The sequence below is a fragment of the Phalacrocorax carbo genome, chromosome 28 (assembly GCF_963921805.1).
Source record: "Phalacrocorax carbo chromosome 28, bPhaCar2.1, whole genome shotgun sequence".
Taxonomy (NCBI): Eukaryota; Metazoa; Chordata; class Aves; order Suliformes; family Phalacrocoracidae; genus Phalacrocorax; species Phalacrocorax carbo.
Window position 1 is genome coordinate 3,039,710 of NC_087540.1, and position 25,301 is coordinate 3,065,010.

At 67.6% G+C, this 25,301-nt stretch overlaps 1 protein-coding gene across 14 annotated transcripts; it reads right to left on the bottom strand.

The window, feature by feature from the left end:
• Positions 1 to 54: 54 nt before the first annotated feature.
• Positions 55 to 24,165, bottom strand: ARHGEF2 (Rho/Rac guanine nucleotide exchange factor 2). Of its 14 annotated transcripts, none has more exons than XM_064475258.1 (27): positions 23,939 to 24,165; positions 19,781 to 20,090; positions 19,336 to 19,510; positions 18,794 to 18,902; positions 18,483 to 18,522; positions 17,376 to 17,490; positions 7,596 to 7,746; positions 7,050 to 7,117; positions 6,858 to 6,921; positions 6,460 to 6,589; positions 6,274 to 6,383; positions 6,040 to 6,186; positions 5,224 to 5,474; positions 5,009 to 5,134; positions 4,646 to 4,763; positions 4,281 to 4,538; positions 3,570 to 3,646; positions 3,293 to 3,462; positions 3,041 to 3,108; positions 2,756 to 2,947; positions 2,537 to 2,632; positions 2,357 to 2,424; positions 2,220 to 2,255; positions 2,051 to 2,101; positions 1,520 to 1,933; positions 687 to 876; positions 55 to 596 (listed from the first exon to the last, which is right to left on the bottom strand). In XM_064475258.1, exons 2-27 carry the CDS (start codon positions 20,068 to 20,070, stop codon positions 511 to 513), a joined length of 3,600 nt encoding a protein of 1,199 aa, XP_064331328.1. In that variant the 5' UTR covers positions 20,071 to 20,090; positions 23,939 to 24,165; the 3' UTR covers positions 55 to 510. The 14 variants fall into 14 exon arrangements, with proteins under 14 accessions (XP_064331328.1, XP_064331326.1, XP_064331327.1 ...); XM_064475256.1 differs by having other exon boundaries at positions 19,781 to 20,135; XM_064475257.1 differs by lacking the exon at positions 23,939 to 24,165 and adding an exon at positions 23,030 to 23,103 and having other exon boundaries at positions 19,781 to 20,135.
• Positions 24,166 to 25,301: the final 1,136 nt, after the last annotated feature.

A 25,301-nucleotide genomic window follows, 5' to 3' on the forward strand; every position in this document is an offset into this window, starting at 1 on the left:
CCCCCCTCCTCCCAGTTGGACTCCACCCCTCCCCAGTTTGGGTCCGAACTGATCTTTTAAATTATTTTCCCTTTTTTTGTTGTTGTTGTTTGGGTTTTTGTTTTGTTTTTTACAATTAAGCCAAGGTGAACCAACCAGTTAAGACCACCTGTCCCAGCCCCCACCCCCAACACCCCGGGCAGCCCCCCCAAAACCCGGGGGGGGGGGGGCACGAGCTTTGGTAGGGACGGGCTCACCCCCCACGGGGGACGTCACCGCTGTCCGGGGGTGGGGGGCTGCATCCTGCCACCCCAAGACTAAATAATAAATAAATAAATCTGAGACGGGGGGGCCACACATCGGTCCCAAACCACTGTGTCGTGTCCCCCCACCCCAAGCCCCGTAAGGCTCCCACAGGAACAGCAGCTCCCCAAAAGACCCCCGGGTGTCCCCCACTTCCCCCCCCCGGCATCTCCTGGGTGGGGGGGTCGTGGGGTGCTGGGGGTGCTGGGGAGGGTCTGGAGCCAGTCCCTAACTGTCGGAGGAGCCCCCGTCGCCCTCCTTCAGATCCTGGCTGCTCTCCACCTCCTCGGGAATATCCTGCATCCTCAGGAAATCTGTGGGAACACACTGGGTTAAACCCCCCCGCCCTGGGAAAAGTGGGTACCCAGGGCCCGATCCTGCACCCCCCCACCCCAGGGACCCACCTCGGGGGCTGGCGGGGGGGGAGTGGCGGCTCCCCAAGTCCTTGTCCTCCAGGAGCACGTCCAGGGCGTCCTCGCCCTCCCAGAGCCGGTCGGGATCGACCCCCCGGTAATCTGGCTCCTCCCGGGGGCAGGGGGCGAAGGTGGGGTGGTGGTACGAGAGGCTGGCGGGGGGGGCGCCGTGGCTCAGCTGCTGAGAGGGAGGTGGGGGTGAGGGGGTGTCAGCCTGGGACCCTGCGCCCCCCAGCCGTGCAGGGGCTGAGGCCGGGTGCACTCGTGTCATGCATGAGCACATCTTGCCCCGCCCCCGACACACCAGGCCTCACACCCAGATGGGCTGAGGCTGGGCAGACTCGTGTCATGCATGAGCACGTCTTTCAGACCCCTGCCAACCTCTCCCTGCACCCAAACCTGAGTGGGCTGAGGCCGAACACACTTGTGTCATGCATGAACACAATTTCCCCTGTAACAGCAGGCCCCAAACCAGAGTGGGCTGAGGCCGGATGCATTCGCGTCATGCATGAGCACATCTCTCCCGCCCCCTGCAACACCAGGCCCCAAACCTGGGTGGGCTGAGGCTGAACACACTCGTATCATGCATGAGCACATTTTCCCCTGCAACACCAGGCCCCAAACCCAGGTGGGCTGAGGCCGGACACACTCATGTCATAGATGAGCACATCTCTCCCGCCCCGCCAGGCCCCAAGCCCAGGTGGGCTGAGGCCGGACGCACTCGTGTCACGCATGAGCACGTCTCCCGCCCTGCCAGGCCCCAAACCCGGGTGGGCTGAGGCCGGACGCACTCGTGTCACGCACAAGCCCACCCTCCCCGCTACCTGGGGCGGGGTGAAGCTGAGATAGAGCGCGTCTCCGGCGGGCAGGCTCCTCCGCCGCGGTTCGGTGCCGCGGCGTGCCCGCGCGCCGCCCTCCTGCCGCAGCGCGCCCAGCTGCCTCCGGGCCTCCTCCAGCTCGCGCTCCAGCCGGCCGCGCTCCTGCTCGCTGTCCCGCAGCCGCGTCTCCAGCGCCGCCGCCTCCTGCGCCCGCTCCTGGCAGAGCTGCCGGCAGCGCCCCAGCTCCTCCTGCAGCAGCCCGTGCTGCCGCTGCAGCAGCGCCAGCTCCGTGGGGCCGGGCTTGTCGCCCGCTCGCGCCGGCGGCTCGGCCAGGGTGGGCTGGGAACCGCGGCGGGACGGCTTCTCGGTGCCCTCCAGCAGCTGCAGCTCCAGCAGCGTGTCCTGCTGGCTCACCACCGCCTGCGGGGAGGCGGGCGGGGGTGTGGGCAGGGGGTGCGGGGCAGGGGGGGGTGCCGGTGCGTGTGTCGTCCCCCCCCCGCCCGCCGATCCCCAGCCCCACGGCAGGCTCCCACCGACCTGGAGCTCGTGCAGGAGGGTGTAGAGGTTCACCAGGCGCTGGTTGATCTCCTGCGGGGGGGAGAGGACGGGACGGTGAGCCCCTGGTGAAGCCGGGTAGGGAAACTGAGGCACGCTGGCAGCACAAGGAGGGAGCCAGGGCTCTCCCCCATCCCGTCCCCCCCCTTACCTCTTGGGGTACCCTCTGCAGGTTGCCGTTTCCATCCTACAGGGAGAGGACAGTGATGCCGCGGTGGCCGTAGCACGGAGCGGGGGGGTGTCCCCCCCTGCCATCCCCCCCGCCATCGCCCCCCTCGCCGCACTCACCCGCTGCCCAGCATCTGAATCCGCCCTGCAAAACTCCAGGGAGCCGTTGAAGCTGCCGGCGTCGCCGTCTGCAGGGAGAGGCAGGGGGTGAGCCCCACTGCGGTCCCGGGGGTCCCCCGGCCAGGTGCAAGCCCCCTTCCCCAGCCAGCACATGCCCCCCCCCTCCATCCCCCGCCTTACTGCTGGCGCCGGGGCTGGGGCAGCTCTCGGCCTCGGCGAGGTTATTCTGGTCCCGGTCGCGTCCGGAGCCCGTGAACATCTCCTTGAGGCATTCCACTGCGGGGAAACACAGGATGAGCCCCACGCCACGGCGGGGAGGGGGGGGCAGACCCCAGTTTCCCCATCCGGAGCGTCGCACCCGGGCGGTTCAGGTACACGCGGCCGCTGTCCCATCCGTACCTTCCCGGATGGCGTCGTGCATCAGCTTCTCCCCTCGGGAACCCTCGGCCGAGTCGGAGCGGAAGAGGGTGCGGGGGGCCAGGGCGGGCGAGGGCTCCTCGCAGCCGCTGGCCAGGGCCAGCATGTCGGCGAAGAGCCCCACCTTCTCCTCCAGCAGCGCCGCGATCTTCCGATCGTGTTGCAGGATCCGGTCTGTGGGGTGGTGATGGGATGAGCAGGGCGGGGGGTGGGACGAGCAGGCCCGGGGGGGGGGGGGACGGGGACCCCCAAAGTGGCAGCACCCACCTTTCAGCTTGCGTAAGGATGCTTCGATCTCCGTCTCGATCAGGGGAAAGTCCTGGCGGCTGGGGCAGCTGTGGGGGACGGGGCGGGACGGGGCGGGTCAGAGCGGGGAACCCCCAACCCCACCTCACTGCGTCCGCCCTTCCCACCAGCCACATCCTGCCAAGGCTCAGCAGACCCACCGTCACCCACCCCGTGGCCGCGGGGACCCCCAAAAACGCCCCCCACACCCCCACCCCCAGGGCTGACACTCACAGGCTGACCGTCTGCTGGATGACCTTCATCCAGTTGTTGCGGTCGTCGCGGGAGGCGGCGTGGACCTCGTACATCTCCGGCGGCGCCGCGCTGATCAGGAACATCCCCTTCTCCTGGTTGGCGATATCCCGCACGATGAGGTTTTGCAGGGAGATGACGGCCGGCTTGTCCTGCGGGACAGGGGACGGGGTCGCAACGCCATCCCGGCGCCGGCACAGCCGGCCCGGCAGCGCTGGGGGGCCGGGAGGCGGGGGGCCGAGCGGCGGCGGCAGCTCACCAGCATGGGGAAGGTGTATTTCTGGTCCTTCTCTTGCAGGAAGATGAGGACGTCGGTCATCAGCAGCACCAGGACATCTGGAAGGCAGCGCAGGGATGGGGGATGCTGGGGCGGGTGCGAGGCCGCGGCGTGTCCCACCCGCAGAGCCCCAGGGACCCCCAGACCCAGGGCCCCTCCAAAAGTCATCTGTGCAGGGTGGGGGCCTCCCAGCAGCCCTGTGTCCAGGCACCCTGCTCCACAGGCATCCCCGTGCCCTGGTACCCCCATCCCACAGCACCCCAATGCCCCGGTATCCCCGTGCCCTGGTACCCCCATCCCTCAGCGCCCTGGTCCCCCAGTACCCCCATCCCCCAGCACCCCAATTCCTGGGTACCCTCATCCCCAGCAACCCCATGCCCCAGTACCCCCACCATCCCACAGCACCCTGGTCCCCCAGTATCCCCATGCCCCAGTACCCCAATCCCCGACTATTCCCATCCCACAGCACCCCAATCCCCATGCCCCAGTACCCCAATCCCCAACTATTCCCATCCCACAGCACCCCAATCCCCGAGTACCCCATCCCACAGCACCCCCATCCCCCGGTCCCCACCCCCCAGCAACCCCATGCCCCAGTACCCCCATCCCACAGCACCCCAATCTCCCAATATCCCCATCCCCCGGTACCCCCACCCCACAGCACCCCCACCCCACAGCACCCCCAGTCCCCACCTTTGAAGCGCCCGGCCGCCGTTTTCCAGAGCATGCAGCCGCTGTGCACCAGCTTGCGCCGCATGAGCTCGTCCTTGCCGAAAACGCCGGCGCGGCTCTCCCACGGCAGCTGCACTTTGGCCCGGCCGTCCACGCGCTTGTAGACGTCCCACAGCCGCGCGTTCATCTCGCACGCGTGCACCTCCTCGTTGATGGACGAGATCAGCTCCTTCACCAGCTTCAGCGCCCGCGACAGGTCCGCCGAGTCACCCTCGTTGTCTGGGATGAAGGGTTGGGGGGGCGCGGTCAGGGCTGGAAATGCCCCCCTTCCCCCCCCAGCATGGGCAGCCCCCCCACGTCGCCTGCGTGCCCCCCAGCCCCGTTACCTTTGGAGTTCTTCAGGATGCGCTCGATGAGCACCGGGTACTTGGTGATCCTCTGCGTCACCAGCAAGATGCACTCGGGCACCCCGTGACGTCGGAGCAGCGGGGACCGCGTCATCCTCTGGCCGGCCGGAGGGAGGGAGGGAGGGAAGCACAGGGCACCCCGTTAGCAGCAGCCCCCCACCCCGCCCCCGGTGCTCATAACCACATTAAGAGGCATTAGGGAGAGACGCCATTGGGGAAACTGAGGCACAGGGTTGGCAAAAGTGTCTTCCAGCAGGGGCACGAAGCCCGGAGCCCACAGGGAGACCCCGACACCCATCCCTGGGGTCCCTCCGGAGCCGTGCGGGGCCGACGGGCGCTCACCCGGATGAACTGCTGGAAGCGCTTGTCGCGGGCGAGCAGGTCCTTGTACTCCTTCACGGCTTTGGTGTGCTTGCTGCAGAACTCGGAGTAGGCTTTCTTCAGCTGCTCCGCGCTGGCACCCGAAAACTTGGGGCGGGGGGAGACGAGGGGACGTCAGTGAGGCCGCTGTGCCCCGCCAGCACCCGCTGGCCGTGGTGGCCCCGCGCCGTCCCCACCTGGTTGACGAGGATGTCCCCCAGCCGGTTGATGACGAAGTTCTTGTTGCTGTCGTGGGCCAGGGACTCCCTGCGACGCTCCAGGAGCTGCGCCAGGAACCGCTCATGGATCTGGCTCAGCTCGTCCACACAGGGGAAGATCTTCAGCACCGTGGCGGGATCCACCTGCAGGTCCTCCAGCATGGCCTTGCGGAACATGTTGGCCATGATCTTCAGCGTGCGGACGTGGTGCATCTCCGTCTGGATCAGCTCTGCCGCGGGTGGGACGGGTGAGGGGGGGCAGCGGCCGCGGCGGGTCCCAGCCTGCTCCGTCCCCACCGCCTCTGGGTGTCCCCGTCTCTGCCTCCCCATCCCCGTGTCCCCTGCCCTGTCCCCGTGTCCCCTGCCCTGTCCCCGTGTCCCCACATCTGCGTCCCCATCCCCGTGTCCCCTGCCCTGTCCCCGTGTCCCCTGTCCTGTCCCCGTGTCCCCACATCTGCGTCCCCATCCCCGTGTCCCCTGCCCTGTCCCCGTGTCCCCACATCTGCATCCCCATCCCCATGTCCCCCATCTCTGCACCCCAATCCCCATGTCCCCTGCCCTGTCCCCGTGTCTCCATCTCTGCATCCCCATCCCCATGTCCCCTGCCCCGTCCCCGTGTCCCCACATCTGCCCCCCCATCCCCGTGTCCCCACATCTGCCTCCCCATCCCCATGTCCCCACATCTGCCCCCATGTCCCCCATCTGTGTCCCCATCCCCATGTCCCCTGCCCTGTCCCTCCACCCCCATCTCACCCCCGTGTCCCCAGGCCAGCCCACCCCCACGCGGCCGCCCACCGTAGATGACGTCCTGGCGCTTCATGACGTCCATCTTGTGCTGCTGCAGGTAGCTGTTGTCGACGGCCAAGCTCCACGAATCCGCCTCGAAGTCCTTCCCGTCCGTCTCGAAGTCGCTCATCAGCTGGTTGAGGATGACGTCGGGGCCTGCGCGGGAGGGCGGTGGGAGCCGGGGGGCTGGCCCTGCGCCCCGTGCCCCCCCACCCCGCGTCCCCCACCCCGGTGGGTCCCCACCTTCGTCGATGAGCGACTCCACCGAGAGCGTGCGGTTGCGCATGTTGAGGGAATCCGTGGACTGGGACAGGATCCGCCGTATCCCCAGGGGAGACTCATCGTTGAACGTCCTGGGGCAGGAAGGGACGCGACATGATGGGGACACCCTGGGGACACCCCCTGACCCCCCGTTTTCCCCCCACTCACCCCGCGATGTTGGTGGTAGAGACACTCTTGGAGAGGGAGAGGGAGGGTCGGCTGCGGCGGGGACCCAGCAGCGTCTGGCGGAAGCTCTCCGAGGGGTAGATGGCCGAGTTGGGGCGCTCCCGGATGGCGGCTGGGGTGGGGGGACACCGGGGGTCAGCACTGCCACCCCCTCCGCCACCCCCCAGGCTGCGCACAGCGTCCCCGCTCCCACGGGGGACACCCCGACACAGCAACCCCCCAGCATCCCCGCCCGGGGATGTGTCCCCCAGCCCTCCCCGGGGGTGTCCCCGCAGCCGGGAGGGGGACCTGGCCCTGCCGCGACACCTCGACGCGAGGCAGCGCTGGGGGGGGAAGGGCTGTCCTCCCCCACCCCTCCCAGCACATCGCACCCCACTCACTTTTATTGCGCAGCGAGACCGACTGCAACGCCGAGCTGTTCTTCAGCAGCGCGGCTTTCTGTTGCTGGGGGGGGGAGCAGAGGCACCGTGGCGGGTGTCACCATCCCCGTGTGCCCCCCCAAACCCACCCCCCAAAAAAAGCCTGTCTTGGCTGAGACCGGCCAGCTCGTGCCACTTGTGGCAGCCGCTCACCTTCTGCTTCACCTTGGTGCAGTTGGGCAGCGTGTCCTTGCAGCGGTTGTGGATGGTGACGTTGCAGGCTGGGGAGGGGGGACGCATGCGGTCAGGGAGGGGTGACGGCACGGCCACCCCCGGGAGACATCGGGGGGACCCTCCCGCCACCCCCACGCCGCGGGAGCCGCCATCACCGGAGCGACGGGAGCAGATGCGGGAGGAATCCGGGAGCCGCAGCTGCCAGGGAGCAGCTGAGCTGCCGCGGTGCCGCCGAGACCCCCCCCCCCCGACCCCGGGGGACACGATGCCCCGCGCCAGCCCGGTGCCACGGGCACACCGGCTCCGCCGGCACCGCAGCGTCGCCCGCACCGGGGGAGCCGGAAGGAGCCGGCTGCCATGCCGGGACGTGCCAGGGCGGCACGCCGGTGCTTGCCAGCTCGGAGAAATCACCTCCGTGAGCATCCCTCCCGCTCCGCGGCACGAACCCGCGCGGCCAAACCGGGACCAAGCGCCCGCTCGCCGTGCCGAGCCGGCAACGCCGTCGCGGCTGTTTCGGCTACTCACTGGGGCAGATAAGAGCTTCCTTGGCCGTGATGCTCTTGTTGCAGGCGAAGCACATGGTCATGCCCGAGACGGTGATGGTGGTGAAGAGGTGGCCATTGGTGTAGCGGGCGTCCTTCTCCTTGCCCTCCTTCATCTTCTCCTTCTCCTTGCTCTGCCCGGAGAGATGCGACGGGCGCCTGACGGGGCTGCGGCACGGCGGGCGCCCGGCGGCACCACCCGGCACGGCCCCCGCTTGCCTCGGGATGCGGTTCATGGTGACGGGGAGCCAGGGCTGACGAGGGACGCCCTGGTCCCCCGCGATGCTCGGGGGGTCCTGCCACCCCGGGGTGGGGAGGACGGGGAGCCGAGCGGCTGGGGAGAAGCCACCCCGATCGCTCCGCTCGCCCGTGCTTCCCATCATCCCATAACCATGACAACCGGGTGGCTGCGGGAGAAATCCCCCCCGCCCCAGCACATGTCCCCCCCCCGGCATGACAGCCGACAGCCCCAATGGGGACGAGATGCGGGGGCCGCAGCAGGGTGTGGGGGGGGCGATGATGCTTCCTGGCACCCATGGGGGCTGGGGGCAATGCTGGAGCATGGCAGCCGTCAGTCCTGAGCCTTCTCACCTCCTTTTTTTATCCAAAGTGGATATTTTCACCCTTTGTCCCCCAAAACGGGGGTTCGGAGGCCAGCTGCCCCCCATGGGGACGCTGTTGGGGTCCAGCCTGAGGACCCCGGTGCTGCCGGCAGCTCACCATGGTTTTGCTCTCCCAGAAAAAGGGAGCGAGCCGGCGTTGTCCCGAGCATCTCGAGGGCGTCCGCTCCTGCCTCGGACCCCCCCGCACCCCGACCGGCACAGAGCCGCCTTTGTGTCCCCCCCCCGCCGCCGTGGCACCCGGCCGTGCCTGGCACCGGGGCACCCACCGGGTGGGGGACCCTCTCCGCGCCAGCACCCCTCCACCGGCGGCGCTGTGGGTCCCAAACCCCCTCCCCGTGCCTCAGCGCAATGACGAAGGGGGTCCCGGTTTCCCGCTCCTGAGCCCCCCAGGAGGGTGGGTGAGAAGCCAAGGGCCCCCCCCGGAGAGGAGCCAGGCAGGTGGGGAGGAAGGTGAGGAAGACCATGGGAGCCCACAGGACAGGAGGGGGCTGAGCAGAGCATCCCCCCACCCCGAGGCCACCAGGGAGAGGGGACGGGGGTGCAGCCCCCGCCGGGGGGTTCCCCGGGAGCGGGGGGGATGGGGCGCTCACCGGCGCGCTGCAGAGGGGTCTCTCCACCTCCCCGTCCGTCGGGAACGGGGCGCAGGAGCAGCAGCACATCCCGGCCCCGCAGCCCCCCGGCCCGGCCAGCAGCGAGCGGCACCGGCCACGACGTCTGACCCCCGCTCCGGCCCCCCCGGGCCTGGGCCTGGATTTTTTGCTTTGCTTTTTTCTTTTTTTTTTCCCCCTGGTTTTTTTTCCTGTTGTGGTTTTTTTTTTGCTTTCCTAATTTTTTTCTTCCTTGCTTTTCTTTCTTTCTGTTTTCTCTCCTTTTTACCTTTCTTTTCTCTTTCCTTCTTTCAGCCTTTTTTTTCTGCTTTCCTTTTTTCTTTTTTTGACATTTCCCCCTTTTCCCCTTCATTTTCTCCACTTTTCTCTCCTTTTTTTTTTTCTGCTTCTCTCTTTTTTTTCTGCTTTTCTCTCCTTCGGTTTTTTTTCTGCTTTTCTCTCCTTTTCTCCTTTCCTTCCCTTTTTCCTTTTCCCAGTTTTTGCCTTTTTCCCCCCCCTTGTGTGGCCCCCCCGGGACCCGGGCCCCACAGCCCCTCCGGCCCCGGCCGCAGGAAACCGAACCGCCGCCAGACAAAGGCAGGAGCCGATTCCTCTTCCTGCCGCCGCGGCCCCCCGCCATCGGCCTGCCTGGATCTGCCCCCCAGCACCGGCTCCCACCGCCCCGGACCCCCACCCACACCCACACCCCACAGCACACCCGGGTTCCCCCGCCTGGGTCCCCCCCACCCACACCCCCAACCCGCAGCACCCCATGGTGTCCCCCCCACCCGGACCCCCACCCCTGTCTGGGTCCCCCCACCCCGTAGCACGCCTGGGTTCCCCTGCCTGGGTGCCCCTCACCCAGACCCCAACCCTCAGCACGCCTGGGTCCCCCCGACCCCACAAAGGCCACAGTAGGTGGGGGGGGGACACACACATGGGTGCAACCGGTGACGGTGCCATAAAACCCCCCAAGGCTTCGGCATCACCCCTGGCTGCCCTGGAAGCATTGGGGGGGAGGGGGGGGAGAAGAGGAATTTGGGGGGCCTGGGGGGATTTGGGGCTCCGGCTGCCCACCGGGGCTGGGCAGGGGACATTTTGGACAGGGACTCTCCCTCCGACAGCAGCCCCAAATCCAGCCCGGTGGGGGACAAAAGACCCCCCACCCCTGCTCGGCGGGGGGGGCCCACAGAGGGTCCCTGGGACAGGGACGCCGAGGACATGGCAGCCCGGTGTGGGGACGGGACCGCCGCCGGCACAGCAAGGGGTGACTGGGGTGGGGGTGACCGGGGTGGGTGACCCCCACCCAGCCCGGACACCCGGGTCCAGCAGCAGGTTTGGGGGTGTCAGGCTGCACCCCACGGCTTGGGGGGTCCATCAGAGGCAGCAGGACACGAGTCACCACGTGGCTGTAAATAACTGAGTGGGGGGCAAACCAGCGGCCGTGCCAGCGCCTCCGTCCCCGCGCCCCCTAAAACACAACAGGGTGGCTGGGGGTGCCGACACCACTCCCCAAAATACCCCAATGCAAAAACCCCCCCCCAGCATCACCCCCAAACCCAGCAGCAGCCAGCACCACAACCCCCGCCCCGGCCAACGCCGCCGGCACAAAAACGGGTGTTGAACCAAACCGCCGGCATCGGGCACCGCGGCGTCTCAGGCCGGGGGGTTCGGAGGGTCCCCCCAGCTCCGACCAACCTGGCGCTGGCGGGGAGCAGAAAGTTTCTCCGCTTTAAATAGAAATCGGGGGATTTTTTGGGGTTGGTTTTTTTCCTCTCCCGGCGCCGCGGTGCGACGCCTACGGCGGGTGTATTTCTGCTGGCACCGACACGACTTCGCCCAAGATAGCCCGTTTCTTTTTCCTGCGTGAGAACACACCCGCGCCAACCTCCGGAGCCGAAAAACTCAAGCCAGACCCGGGAAGAAAGATTTTGGGGCAATGACACCCCCAGCCGCCACCACCCCACGGTGTCGCATCCCCTCGCCCGCAAAAGAATCAGAGCCACCTGCAGCACCCCCGCCTCCGCGCCGGGTGCGAGGAGCCGGGGTTGGGGGTGCAGCCCCCCCCCCTAAAAAAAACAAAACAACGAAGGTCTGACCTGGGTGATGGATCCGAGCCCCGAAAAGGCGTCACGGAGGCACGTCGGGCCCCCCCTCGTCGGGGCCGGTCCCCCCCGCCGCCCGCCACCCCGGCGTTGAACAAAGCCAGCGCCGTCCTCACCGGCGCGGCAACAAAAGATGCCGCCGCGCCGGGGCCGAAACTGCGGGGGGATGCCCGAAAGCCCCTTCCCGCCCCCCCCCCCGCCAAGAAGATGGGGTGCCCCCCTTCCCCAGCGCACAACAGCTCTATTTTGACCCCAAATTTGCCCCCTCTGAGGATTCAAGCCGCCGGAGGAGCGGGGCTGCGGGGCTGGGTGGGTGCAGGCGGGTGGGGGTGCAGCGAGGGACCCCCTTCCGCTGTTTTGGGGGGCTCCAGAGAAGGCAGTGGGGGGGGGATGCCTCCCCCCCAAAAGCAGGTACCGCTATGGGAGAAGGGGTCCCCATGATTGTAAAGCTGCGGCAGGACGGGGGGGAAGGGGGGGGTTCCCCGCATATCCCATCTGCAAAGCCCAGCCGGGGGGGGCCCCGCTGCTTTGTGTGTGTGTCCCCCCCCGCTGCCTTTGATGGGCCCCCCCATTTCTAAAGCGGTGGGGACGGTGGCTGCTCTCCAAGTGGAGCCGTCCCCTCCCGGGGGACACACACACCCCCCACCAGCCCCCCCTCGGCCCAGGGTGGGGCGAAACGGGTTTTGATGAAACTTTCTTTAAACAAAAACCGCCATTTCCCCGCCCCGGCCGGCACAGGAACCAACAACCACTTCCCCCCCACACACCCTGCCACCGCCATCTCCGCCGGCCCCCCCCAGATCCCAGACCTCAGGGCCGAACACCCCGAAAACCTCCAGCCGCTCCCCAGGTGGCTCAGACCTGACGAACTCGGTGCATGCAAGGCCAGTCCGCACCACGTGAGCCGGGGCAGCACCGCCGCTGGGGTTTCCCCCCCTCGCCCCGCTGCCAAAAACCCCCGGCTTGGGGTAAACTGAGGCAGGGGGGCTGGGGGGGGGGCTTGGCTCGCCCGCCGCAGCAGCCGCAGCAGGAGCACAAAGCCCTGCCAAGCGCAGGCAGCGCCCGGCACCAGCTGGGCCCCCCCTTTGCCCCCCCCTTTGCCCATCGTTTCGCCACGCCAGCGATTGCCACATGCTCCGGGCAGCACGACAGCACCCAGCCGCCCCCCCCCCCCGCCCCCGCCAAGTCACGGGCGACGGGGACACGCTCCCACGGGACGAGAGCGGCTCTCCGTGCCTCAGTTTCCCCATCGCCCAAGTGATGGCGGGGCTTTGTCCCCACCGGGCTGCGGACAATGAAAAGGTGGGGTGGGGGGGGGGTGTCCCACCTCGCTCCCACCCCCTTGGCAGGAGGAGAAGGCGACTTCCTCACCCGCCGTGCCGGAGCTGGAAGGTTTCCACGCCACCAAAAGGGCTTCGGCTTCGGCGGAAACAAGGCTGACGGGGCGAGAGCGATGGGGGAAGTTGAGCCGTCGCTGGGCCGAAGAAGTTGCCGGCGGGATGTTCGGCGGGTGGCGGCGGTCCCTGCCCGGCGGCGGGGCGAGGGCGGCGGGGCGGGCAGGGGGGTTATTGTCTTCCCCGGAGACCCCGCTGCACAATGGGGAGCGGCTGCGCCCAGGCTGCCGGAGGGTCCTCGCCCACCCCCCCCCCATTTGCTGGGGACCCCCTCCGAGGTGCATAAACACACATACCCCCACCCTTCCTCTGAGCATCACCCCATCCCCACGCACCTCCCTCCAGCACCCCCTCGCCCTGGCAAGACCCCCAAACCTCCCCCCACCCCAGCCAGGCGGGGCAGCGACCTGACCCCCCACCCCGGGGGGGAGGGTGAGCACCTGGGCTGGACGGGAAGCAGGAGCAGGGGCGGGAACACCCCCACCACCCCCCCCCGAAAGGGAGAGGGGCTGGGGGGGACCCCCCGCCCGGGGGGGGGCTGCACGGGACCGCGACCCGCCGGGACCCACCTTGGCGCGATCGCTCCTCGCCCGGGCCAGCGACTCGAGGCGGGACATAATCGGCGGGGCCGCTCCGCTCCTGCCCGTCCTGCCCTCCCCTGCCCGCCCTGCCCGTCCCTCCCGCCGCCGGCTCCGCCCCCCCGGGGGCGGGTCGCGCTGCCGGCCCCGGCCGCGTGCTGCCCGCGGGCCTTTGTTCGGGAGGGGGCGGGCAGCGGGCAGGATCGGGCCCCGGGATGGGGTGGACGGCGGGCAGGATCGGGCCCCGGGCAGGGACCGGTGGCCTGGGAACGGGGACCGCGGGGTCACTCCGGATCCAGCATGGCTGCTGGGAATGGCCACTCCAGAGTCACTCCGGATCTGGGAATGGCCACCCTGGAGTCACTCCGGATCCGGCCGCGGCTGCTGCAGAAGCATCGCGCCGGAGTCCCCCGCATCGGAGCCCCAGGGTCCAGCCCTTGCTCTCGTGCCTCAGTTTCCCCTCCCCACCCACACCCAGCACCCAGCCTCAGCCCCACGGAAACCCCACAACCTCGGGGGACCACGGCCCGTCCCCCGCCTGCATCCTCCCGGGTGACACCAGGGCTGGAATCCCAAAAGGAAGAAGAAAATCCCACAGGATTTCAATCCCCCATGGCACAGCCGCCGCAGGACGGCCCGAAACTCCCCCGGAGCCCCGGACACCCCCAGAGTGCAGTTTCAGGGTGACACACGGATCCTGTCCCTGCACTGCGGCCCCTTTTGCCTCCATTTTGGGGCTTTTACCTCGCAAACAGAGCAAATCGATGCCAGACCCGGCTCCTGCTTGTTGGAGGCGGGGGACAGAAAAAGCCGCTTTCCCATCCAGATCCCCAGCGACAGAAAGTCACGCTAAAGGCGGGATTTCAGAAAAATTTTGCTTTTTTTCCCTTAAAACAGCCTTTTTGGAAGAGCACCAGGAGCTGGCCTAACCTCAACCTGGTTGAACGTTAACTCGCCGTCTGGAGAAGCCGGGGTTTACTGGATTTATCCCGCTCACTGCCAGAGATAACGCTACCGAGGCACCGGGAGACCCCCACGTCCCGGCAGAGCCCGGCGCTGCGGGGCGACGGGAGCCATTTCGGCGACCTTGCCCGCAGGCGGCACCCGGCGAGCCCCGGCGCGAAGCCACCCGCCCCGCTGCGGGGTGCGCGGGGGCAAAGGGCTCCTTAAGCAAATAAATGTCCCTTTTTCTCCGCGTTTCCGAGCCCGGCGGCACTTGACGCTCACCAAGGGGACGGGGACAAAGCCGCGTGGGCAACTGGGAGAGACGCCGGCGGCTCTCGGCGTAACGAGCGACGGCGAAAAGCCACCGATGCTGCCGGGAGGGGCCCCCGCTCTTCCACCTCGATTTCCCAGCAGAAATCATTGCCTGCGGCAAAGGAAACGGCCCGGTGGTGCCGAATCCGGCGCTGCGAGCCCTGCGGGATACGGGTGGGATGCACCCGCGCAGGGTGGGATGCCCCCACGAGCAGCTCCCAGGGAAGGGGAGAAGTCGGAAGCCGGAGCGGAACTGTCGGAAAAACACATCCAGTGACTCAAACGCAGGCGGCAGCTCCAGCCGGAGCACTTTACCGGAGGCAGCCGTGGCCGTTAGCCCAGCGCGGGCTCGTTCCCGGGCGGGGGCCCAGCTGCCGAGGCTGGGTTTTAATTAAATCTCGGTCCCAAAAGCAGAACCAAACCCTCGCAAGGCCACCCTGAGCGTCCGGGGGGCACGTGGTTACGCTCCTCCTTTCACCCAGAGCTTAATTCCTAACTTCTCATTTCCTCCCTGTGTACAAACCCCTCTGGCCAGGGTTTGCTTCTGCTTCCCCCTGCCCTGCCATAACCCTAAAACAGCCCCAAAAATGACGGAAAGAAGCCCTGAACAGGCGATCGACCACCCCAGGGCAGGATGTGGCCGGTGGGGAGGCTCCGGTGATGCCCGTGGGGGGGTCCAGTGCCCCTTCCCGCGTGGCAGGGTCAGATCCGGGCACTGGAAAGCCCCGCGGTGCCGCGAGCATCACGTGGAAGGGGGAAGCGGCGGCGGCTCAGCCCTAAAAAGTCAGGAAGGGAGGAGATGGGGGTGCTCTGGCTGCAGAGGGGACCCCACGGCCCCAGGGCAGGAACCTGGTCCCCCCTCCCCAAGGCCAGTGCACCCCAGCACCAGCCCCTCGCCAAAACTGCTGACGGGCATCACCACGGGGATGCAGCCGCCCCACAGCATTGCGGGTGTCGGATCCTGGGGTCCCCCCCCGCCATGGCCCACAGCCCCCCAACATCACGTGGTCCATCCCTGGCATAAGCAAGGGCCAGTCTGGCGTCGTGTGGTGCTCAGGCAAGACCCGCAGTGGCAGCGACGCCCCGGGACCCCCACGGGACCCCCGGGACTGAGCCGTTCCCATGACTCACCCTGGGCGCACGACGGCCGTACATGGCTGGGGGTCCCCGGGGACGGGCCCGTGCCGAGCCCCCGCAGCAGCAGCGAGCTCGGCCCCGGCGGCTGGGATTATTATTTCTTCCTGAAATAGCATGGTCCCTCCCCCCGGCAGCGTCCCCGCTCCCCATGGCCGCTTCCCAGCCAGCGCCCGGCCCCGCGGAACCCACACAAGGCCCCAGCTTGACCCCCCCAGGGTGGTGCTGGGTGCTCTCTGCTCCCCCCCAGCATTTTGGGGTCCCCTCTATTGGGGCCCCCACCAATGTCCCCCATTGAGCCCCACTGCCCCACTCCAGGGGGACCCCAGAGACCCGTCCCCATCCCTCTGCTTGGGACCCCCCCCAGCTACAAGCACCCGTCTGCAGAGCGTGACGCAAAATCTGTCCCGTGTCCCCCCCACCCGGCCCGGGGATGATGCTGCCTCAGCCAGTGGCGCAGCCACAGGGACCCCCAGCACCACCCCCGTGCCACCGGCCACTCTGGGGTGGGCGCCCCGCGCCCCAATCCCCCCTCGCCCCAATCCCCCCTCGCCGCTCCGCCGCCTGATGCAATCACCACGTGCAGGGCTCGGCGTCCCACCGCCTCCGACCCGCTGCCTCCGTCCCGCTGCCTCGGCCCGCATCGACCCCCTTTCCCCATCCGTCTGCCCGAGGGGGCCGGATCCGGAGCACCACCAGCCCCCAGCCTTCAAGGACCCTTCTCCCTCCCCGGAGATTTTATAGGATGAACTTAGCTAAACCAAGACTTGGCAAGAGCCTGGCCTGAGCAGCCCTTTCCCGCTGCTAAACAAAAATAACACAAATAATAATAATAAATCCTGGATTTAAACCCATTTGCAGCCCTGGTTCGGCACGCAGCAGGGTGGGATGAGGATGGAACGGTCCCGACTGCGGGGTCCAGACCATGCCAGGGAGGGTTTTGGCCCATCGGCGCTGCGGGGGGAGCGCGGCCCCCGTGATGATGTTAACAGCTGGCCGTTAATCCAGCTGGCCGCTGCCCGGCAGGGAGGAGGCAGGATGAGATCAGGGGCCTGGGGATTAATGGCTTCACAAGGTGGCAAATGGCAACGCTGAGGGGCTGCCTTGGGGCGGGGGTGGCAAGGTGGGCTTCACCCCCCAGAAGCGGGTGGCAGGGGGGTGGTCTGCAACACCACGGGGACATAAAGCCGCCGGCGGCCCCTCTGCCGCCGAGGTGCCGCGCGCAGTGCCCTGCCTCAGTTTCCCCCTAAGCTCCTGGCTCCGCGGGAAGGGTCGGGGCGGCTGCGGAGGCCCCCCCCGTGCCCCCCCCACTGTCCCACGGCCACCCAGACTCAACCTAAGCACCCCACGAGCACGCACCGCCTCTCTATGAGAAATGGGGAAACTGAGGCACGGGGGTGGGGTCTCAGCAAGGTCCTGCCGCCCCCCCGGGCTGGGAAGGAGCCGGAGGAAAATGTCCCCAGTGAAGGACTCGCTGCAGGAACCCGCGGGGCTGGAGCGGCGGGGCCCGGGGGGGGGCGTGCGGGCGGAGGGCGCGGCGCGCAACCAAGCGCCCCGCCGCCAGGAAAAGCCTCATTTCCTCGGCCGTGGCGAGGGCCGAGCCCGGTGACCCCCGGCGGGACCGTCCCCCGGCCCGCAGCGGGCAGGGGGGTCCCCGTACGGCCCCCGCCCCGCCTCGCTGCCGGCGGAGAGCGGCTTTGCCACCGGTGCCCGCCGCCGCCGGCACTCGGCACCCGGTGCCCTCCCCGGGGGGGCTCCGGCTGCGCCGCGGCGGCGTGAACGTGGGGACACGGGGGCGACGGCAGCGCCACCCCAACCGCATCGCCGGTGCCCGGGCGGGAGCCGGTGTCCGCCGGGCAAACGCCTCCTTCCTCCGTCTCCTTCCCCGAGGGAATCGGGGGTCCCCCCCCCCCCCCTTAGATCCCCAAGTACAAAACCCAGCGATGGACGGTACCGGGTGGGAGAGGGGAAACTGAGGCACGGCTTCCCCAAAGGGCAGAGCATCAAACGACCCCCCCCTCCCACCCCCGCCGCCGCGTTTCGGGAGCGAACCGCCCTGCCACCCCCTCCGCCTCCCCTCCCTACCTTCGTCTTCCCCGTCATCCTCTTGATGAAGCTGAGGGTCCGGCCCAGGGGGGTCTGTTCCCAGCTCTGGCTCCTCGCCTGCCCCTCCAGCTGCCCGCAGCTCCCGGCGCCGAAGCTGCAGGAGATGGAGGATCCAGCCTGGACAATCCCCCTCTGTCCCTGGCCTCTGCAGGGCCGGGAAACAGGGAGGAGCGAGCCCAGCCGCCCCGGCCCCCCGGCTTCCCCGGGGTGGCTGCTCCGCTCCCAGCTGGGTCGAGCACAGAGCCCTTTCTGTTCGCCCCGAGCCCCGCGGGGTGCGGAGACACCCCCCCCCGGTGGCTACATCCCCTCCTCGGTGACCCCCACCGGGTACCTGCTCTGTAATTTGGGGAGCGGGGCGGTGGTCCCGGCTGGTATGGGTGCAGCCGCAAGGTTGTGGGGTGCTACAGGCACGGACACCCCCCCTTTCCTGGGTGGTCCTGCTCAGGACTGGCCCTGGTTCCTTGGGGACACCCTCGGTGGGGGACAAGCCCCGCTCCCAACCCATGGCTGGGGACACGGAGGGGACGGCGCAGGGGCCGCACAGCACCATCCTTTCTGGCAAGGTGGCGGGGGGGGCCGGGGCCTGGCCCCCTCCGTGTCCCCGTCCCTGTCCTCGCTCGTCCCCCGCGGGGCTCCCGGCCAGCCGCGGGCACGACGGTGCCCGGGAACAACCGCCCTAATGAAGACGGGAATGGGCTGTGACAGGCGCCGGGGACAGAGGGGGGCCCCGAGCCGCGGCACAATGCCCTGCCGGGGGGGGCTGAGCATCCCGGGGACGGGGGGACACACACCGTCCCCTCCAGCCCGCTCGTCCCTGGGGATCTGCTCCTGCTGACCCCGATGCCGGCGGTGAGTGAAGTGTGTCGGGTCTCAGCCTCACCCTGTCGCACACAGCTGCCCCCTCCCCTCTCTGCAGCCACAAGCGACAACAACAACAGAAAAGCCCTATTTGGGCCAATATTTTAATCTCTACATTTCCCCTGGGGGCTCCCTGGTCCCTGAGCTGCCTTAACTCACACCCCAGCACAGGGGTACAGTGTGTCCCCCCAGCCCCATGGCTGCGTCCGTGTGCCCCCCCAGACTCACCCATTGACCAGGCTCTGCTGGGAGGCGAAGGGGGAAATTTCTGCAACAGCAAAAGAGAAGATGAATTAAAAGAGGGGCCAAAGCCCGGCAAGAGAAGCCGGCTCTTTCGGTCGGTGAAGCATCTGCCGCGGTCCAGGGCTGCCGCAGGGCCAGGGGGATGAGAAATAATTAACTTTGGTGGCAGCAGCATCGATTTTGGGTCATTATGAGGGAGGTTTGAGCAGGGACGAGGATGCAGCGCCAGAGGGGCGAGACGTGGGGGCCATCACCCCGGTCCTGCCCGGGGTGGGAACATGGGTGCCACCACTCACCGTCTCCATCGGGGAAGCTGTCGATGATGCTGAGCGATGCCGATTTGGAGAGGCTGCAGGCGCTGGCGCTCTGCCTGGCCCGGTATGCCGGCAGCCTCCGTGCATCCTCCTGCCAGTGGTGATGGGGTTGGCACCAGGGCCACTGGCTCCTGGCCCTACCACCCTCCACCTGCCCTTTGGCAGGGCTCGGTGGGTGCCACGGGGCAGCTGCTGGTCCCCAGGATGGTGCACCCAGTCTCATACCGGTGCCGGATGGTCCCGAGGCTCATGGGCTACCTATTTTCACCTCCCTGCCATTGATCCCCAAAATTAAGCTTCTCCCAGGGGATAACGCAGCTTGGGCGGGAGCATCCCGGACCCAGGGCGATGGCAAGGCCACCTAGGATGGGGCTTTCCTGGGGACCCATCATGATCCCCTGTCCCAGGGTCCCCTGCCCTCACCCAAGCTCAGCCCCTGAATCCATCCCCCAGCTGCAAGAGGAGGTGGGTGCTGTGGGATGGGGCACCCTGGGGTGGCAGGAGGAGGGGGAAGGGGCTCCTACCTGTGCCCGCTGCACATCAGCCTCATCCTCCTCGTCCTGGGAGAGCAGGGACTCCAGGTCATCGTTGCTGTGGATGAGGGGGGCTCGCCGGGGGTCCCGCCGGTGCCGCCCCAGCCTGTCCAGCTGCTCCGCGCTGGAGTCGATGTCATCAGGGCTCAGGCCTTTGAGACTCACACTGTGACAGGGAGATGGGGACCCTGAGCTGGGCGGGGGGACACCACCGGGACCCCAGTCCCTGCAGGGTGAGCCTTGCTCTAGCACCCGGCTTTTGGGGCATCCCCACCAGGTCAGAGCAAGGGATGCACATCTCTGGGGTGCAGCCAGGGACGCTGCACAGAGGACCCTGACCCCGGGATCGGGGGGGGCTCGGGAGCAGCGATGCGAGGGCAGGGAAGCGGGGCTGGCTGCGGGGCTGGGCTGGGGGCACGGGGCAGGTCACCGCTACCTGAGCTGGTCGTAGCCGGGGACTCCACGCAGCTCCTTGCCCGGCTCCCAGCTGTGCCGGCGGAAGGGGTCCTGGGAGCGGATGGAGGTCCGGAGGGCACAGGATCGCCGCAAGGGCACCCCCCGAAAGTGGTCTTCATCCTCATCTTCCTCCTCTTTCTCCCAGCCAGCCTCGGCGCTGGGGCGGGGTGCGGTGACAGGCTCCAGGGCCGACATGCAGCGCCGTTTCTGACCCGGGACCCCGCAGAGGGCACCTTCGCAGGGACCCAGGAAGATGTCGGGACCGTCCATGCTGCGCTCGGGGCCAGACGCTGCGGGAGGGAGGAGCGGAGGCGTCGGGGCCGGCCAGCCCAGCCCTGGCGTGGGGCATGAAACGAGTTGGGGGGGTCTCAGCTGAGCTCTGCAGCTCCCCCAGATTGTTTTTACGGCCTCTCTTGGAGCTTTAAACAGCTTTTAAAGCTTATGATGGCCATAAAGAGGAGCTGCCCTTCCCGGCCGCGTCCCCCCACCGGCGCTGACCTTGCCGAGCCCCACGCACTGCGCGGGGCCCCCCGAGCCTGCAGCGCTGGCGCCGCGATGGAGAGGGTTCCCGGCCCCCCTGGCCCCCAGCTCTGCACAAACATGGCCGGGGTGGGGGGCCGCAGCTGGCAGGAGCACACAGAAACACCCACTCGAGGCTGAGCACGGCCCCGCACCTCGCTGCCGGTTACTCATTAAGCGCCCAGGAATTTGGCTGGGATGAGAGCTGCTCCTCATCAGCTTGGCTGGGGTGGGGGGGCATGAGCAGTTATAGGGTCCCACCACCCCAGGGTGACCCCACAAGGATGCGGCCTGTCCACCTGGATACTAAAACCCCCAAATTTCCACCTCCCCGGGGTGACGCATCCCCCCGGAGCAGCCGTCCCGCGGGTGAGGATGCTCAGGTTGCTTTGCAGTCGCTTGGGGACCGGGGTTTAGTGTGGTGGCATCTGGCCCCTGCGTGTGGTCCCAGCACGGCAGCAGGATGGGACCCGGGGTGGTTTTAGCCTGGCTGTGCCCCCCCCACCACCAAAGGCCACCCCAGGCTGGGGGAGCCCCCGAGCCCCACCTGAGCACCCTGACACCCCCAGACGCCCGGGCTGCCCGCACCAGGCGGCTACAAAAGCCCTTAAAGAAAGGCCACTGTGGGGTGTGGCTCTTAGCCCCCCCCAAACCCGGCTCCCCATCACGCCCGGTCTCTCTGTCTTGCAGCAGCATCAGTGCAGCGCTGCTGGCTCTGCCTGGACCACGTAACCCCTCCGTGAAGTAAAAATCTCTTCTGCTGCTGTTTGCAAGATGGAGCCAGGGCTGCAAACCCCAGCGGAGCACCCCGATCCCCGCGCCCCAGCCCAGTGCGCCGGTCCGCGCTGCCCACACCTGCCCGTAATCCCAAAACCCCGACGCCAGCGGCCGTGCCGGTGCCCGAAGCATCCCCCGGGGCTGGCACATCCTCCCCCGGCACTGCCCAGCCCCGACTCACCCCGCTGCGCCCGAGCCCTGTGGGCAGCTCTCCCCCCAGCCAGGCCGGTTTGGGACAGGGAGGGAAATGGGATGAGATCAGCCACTTTCCTGTTTTCACATTCCCGGCCCAGTCAGCTGATTAAAAAAACCCCACTTTCCTCTGCGTCTGCCCATCATCTGCCCTTCGATCTGCCCAGGACCAGACCAGAACAAGTGAGAGGCTTTGCCATAAATAAGAAAGAATAAATAAATAGCAAAGATAGTGTCCATCACTCGGTGGCACTTCCGCCACCGATAAGTGTGGCTCTCCCCAAAAGCACACAAAGAGACCTAGTGATTTATGGGTTCCCAGGCTCGTACAGGTGTTGGTGCCCAGAAAAGCAGCCTGGATGCCCAGAAGCTTCCCAGTTTAGTGCCAGAAAAGAGCTGGGGATCTCAGGGTGTAACCCCAACCTCCCGCGCAGGGAGCCGGCAGGACGCCGCACGGGATCCTGGAGCGGCATCACGGCTGATCCCCCAAATCGAATCCCCACCCTGCGGGCAACCCTCGCCTTCGCCTGCCCCCCTCCAGCCTGCCGCAGAGCCCTGGGGTGCACCCCTCCATCCCAACAAGCCAAACCAACCCCATCTACCGCCCGTCGGCACTGGGACGCCGGCAGCAGCTTCCCACCAGCACGGCGCTCTCGCCGGCAGGGCTCTGCGGCGTTACCCGCTTGGTGCCCGGATGCCTCGGCGAGAGATGGGCTCCTCCGGCCGGGAGTCGCTGCCGCCCCACAGCGCTACAAGCCCGGCCCCGAGATGGCCTTAAGGTCCATGTTTGTGTTTCAACCCCCCCTAAAATGTCGGCGAGCACCAGCTGGAGAGCAGCGAGGAGCCTGGGGATCGTGTTACCCGCGGGCTGTGCTCGCCGGCGGCCTTCGGCCTCTGATGGGATGTGGGGACGGTGGCACGACGGCTCAGCCCAGCCAGGGGACAGGGACGTGGCGGGGATGCGCTGCTCCGTGCTGAGAACGGCCAACGCTCATCACCGGAGTGCGCGGATGGGGTTGGGACCGCCGCGGGCTCCTCTGGCCCCACCGCCCGCTCCAGGGCAGTGCCGGCTCCTGGGGACGTGTCCCCAGACACCCTGGGTGCCAGGCGGGGCGGAGGGCAACGCGTGGCACGGCGCATCCGACCTGTGCTTCCAGGCAGCTCCGACAGCACTTTGGACCCAGCCAGAGCAGCGAGCGCCAGGTCAGAGTCACGGCTCCCAGGGGAGGACGCAAGAAATGAGGTCTTCCTCCTAAAAGCCACTCCAACCTGATGCCACGGGGGGGTCTGTCCTCTGCCGAGGACGCAGAGGAGCCGGCGGAGGGTGGACGCGGGCCCGTGCCAGGGGGGATGCGGGTGTCAGCACGTCGCTCCCCATTTCTTTCCAGGCAGAGCCGGATTCCCCGGCCCCGGCGAGGATTAGCCGCCGGCCACCGGCTTTCTCGGTGGTGGAGGATGCTCGTGCTGGCCACCATGGCCAGACGGGGCAGCGGAGGAGCGGAGGTCGGAGCGACCGGCTCGAGGGTCACGACTGTGCCCTGTGGGTCGAACCCCCGCAGCAGCAGCGCGGGAGGGGGGACGCGGTCGCACGGGAGCCGCCATAGCACAGGGCAAAGGGCAGGGAAGGTGCCAGCCAGCGGCTGGGGGGCACAAAGCGGGCGAGGTGGGGGCTGCAGCACCCACGAGCGGGGCCGGTGGCTCCCGGGTGGCTCAGGTCACCCCTGGGCTGCCGGGGCCGTACCTGTCAGCGGTGTCCCATGGGAGCCCGGTCCTGGCAGCGATGCCCAGCGGTACCAGCCCTGCTCCAACTCCCCAACTGGGCGCCCTCCTCCTCCTCCTCCCCCTCCCTCCCTGCCTCTTTCACACACAAAATAAACCAGGAACCACTTGGCAAATCAGATCCTTTTCCCTGTTAACCCTTTGCCCTGCATCGATGCAGATCCGTCCTCACCAGCGGACACGGACACGTATCCCCACTGTCATGGGGGTCATGGGGCACCCCAAATTCAGCCTTGCTCCCCATTTCTCTCCTCCCTTAGCCATCAGCTGCAGCTCTGTGCTGGGCTGCAGGTGGGCCGAGCACAGAGCAGCCCTCCTATTTCCCACTCCATCACAGTTTAGGGGGCGAGAACTGCCTTAGGGACCCCCTCAGGGTCAGAACTGCCCCTTCCTGGCTCCCGGGAGTCCTTCCCATGGCAGCCCGTGGGAGTTATGAATAATCCATCTCAGGTTGTAGCAACAGGCAGGAGCTGGGCAAGCCCAAGGCACCGTAGGGCGAGGAGCGTTACTCTGTGCCTCAGTTTCCCCATCTCCCAAAGGTGGGAATTTCCTTCCCCCGGGGAGCTTTGGCATGGCACAGTCAGGCTTTCCCAACCCCACACAAGCTGCCGTCGGCTCGGGGCTGAGCTTTGAGCAGCCCATGTGGGTGTGGAGCAGGGCACCCTGAAGCTGCGATAAGGGCAGGGCGAGCGGAGGTGACTCAGGCTCGCAGCGTCACGCTGCCCACGCAGCGCTGTCTGCCGTGGGGCCGAGCCCCGTCCGCTCCCCGCTGCCGTGGGGCCGAGCCCCGTCCGCTCCGGCTCCGCGTTAACCCTTCGCACAGGACCCCGGGGGCAGCGAGCCGTCGGGCGATGCTGGAAGGGTTACGCACCTTGGACAAACCCAGCACGTCCGGATGCCGGCGGGATTTCATTTCCTGGGAAAAGCCACCGTGAAACGAAGCAGCCGCAGACGGAGCAAACCGATCCCGCGCGAGAGGCACCTGCGAGCGATAAACACCCCGGTGCGTTTAATCCCCATCTGCCAGAAGTGGCCTGGAGGTTTTGAAAAGCTCCCCGCAGCTTTTGTTTTGAGGTGTCCCGGCGCCGCTGTCACGTGAAGCACCCGCTCAGCGGAAAAATGAAGGAAAATAGATAAATGCCCTCTCGCCGCGCAGGGGCCGGACCGTGCCGCTGCAGGCGGATCCCGGGTCCCCCAGCCCGGAGCCTGCCTGCCCCTTGGCACCGTCCCTCTGCTCGATATTCCTCAGGCTAAAGCTTCAGCCTGCGAGGAACGCGTTTGTTTTAAACAAACAGGTGGCACCAAGGACCTTTGTGCAGCTTTCGGGAGAGCGGTGCCAGGGGGTGACGCCTACCTGCGGCACCCGGGGCAGAGCTGGCTCGGCTCCGCTGTGCCCTGCCCTGCGGGGAGAGAAACCGCAGCGGCCGGGCTGCAGAACAAGCTCCCAAGTGTTTTCTGAAGCCGTCGGGATTTTAGTTGGGACTGCTAACGCGAGGCTCGGGATCAGGGGCCAAGCCCTTCCCCAGTTCACGCGCTGCGTTCGGGGCTGCACGGGAGTCATTTCGGCTGCTGGTTTTCAAGCACCCGAGGGGCCGCAGGCACGGAGGGGCCCGGGCACCGAAACGCTGTAGATATTTCCAAGGGGTTTCTGGAACCGGCCCCTCTTCACCAGGGTGCCGGGGCGCAGGAGGAGCGGGCACGGGTGTCCCCAGGGCGCTCCTCCTGGCTCTGAAGCTCTACCAGAACACACCAGTACCAGTCGCGGCCGTCACCAGGACAATTCACTAGGACAATTCAAGGCTCAAAGAAAAGCACTACTAGTAAAGAAACAACCCCGACAACCCCTCTTCCCATCAGTCTCCCACCAACCCCTCCCCGGCCTGCCCTCAAAAGCCCAGACCAGTGCCCTGCTGGTAACAGGCATTGGTTACCTTCACCCTTTTCCGCCGGCGGGTCCTGAGGGCGCAGCCGGGGCGGCTGCCAAAGCAGGCAGGAACAGCGGACAGACAGACGGTTTGCGGCGGGAGCAGCCTTACCTCAGCCTGGCGAGGCGATCGCCGCTGCCGGGCACATCCGAGGGGGCTGCACCACTCGGACCTGTCAGCACGAAGCCCCCCAGACCCTTCAGATAGTTTCTCGAGCATCAAACAGCGACCGTCTCCCCAATGCCGCCGGCTGCGACACTCGCCAGGCGAAACAAAGGGTGCAACCGGTGGCAGCGAAGGTTGGGGCGA

Coding starts and splice junctions, on each gene's coding strand:
- ARHGEF2 (XM_064475258.1), bottom strand. CDS start 20,070: ATGGACGGTCCCGACATCTTCCTGGGTCCCTGCGAAGGTGCCCTCTGC. Junction 7,747..17,375: donor GGATGACGGGGAAGACGAAG/GTAGGGAGGGGA, acceptor CTCTCCGGGCAG/AGCAAGGAGAAGGAGAAGAT. Junction 877..1,519: donor TCAGCTTCACCCCGCCCCAG/GTAGCGGGGAGG, acceptor CCTCCCTCTCAG/CAGCTGAGCCACGGCGCCCC.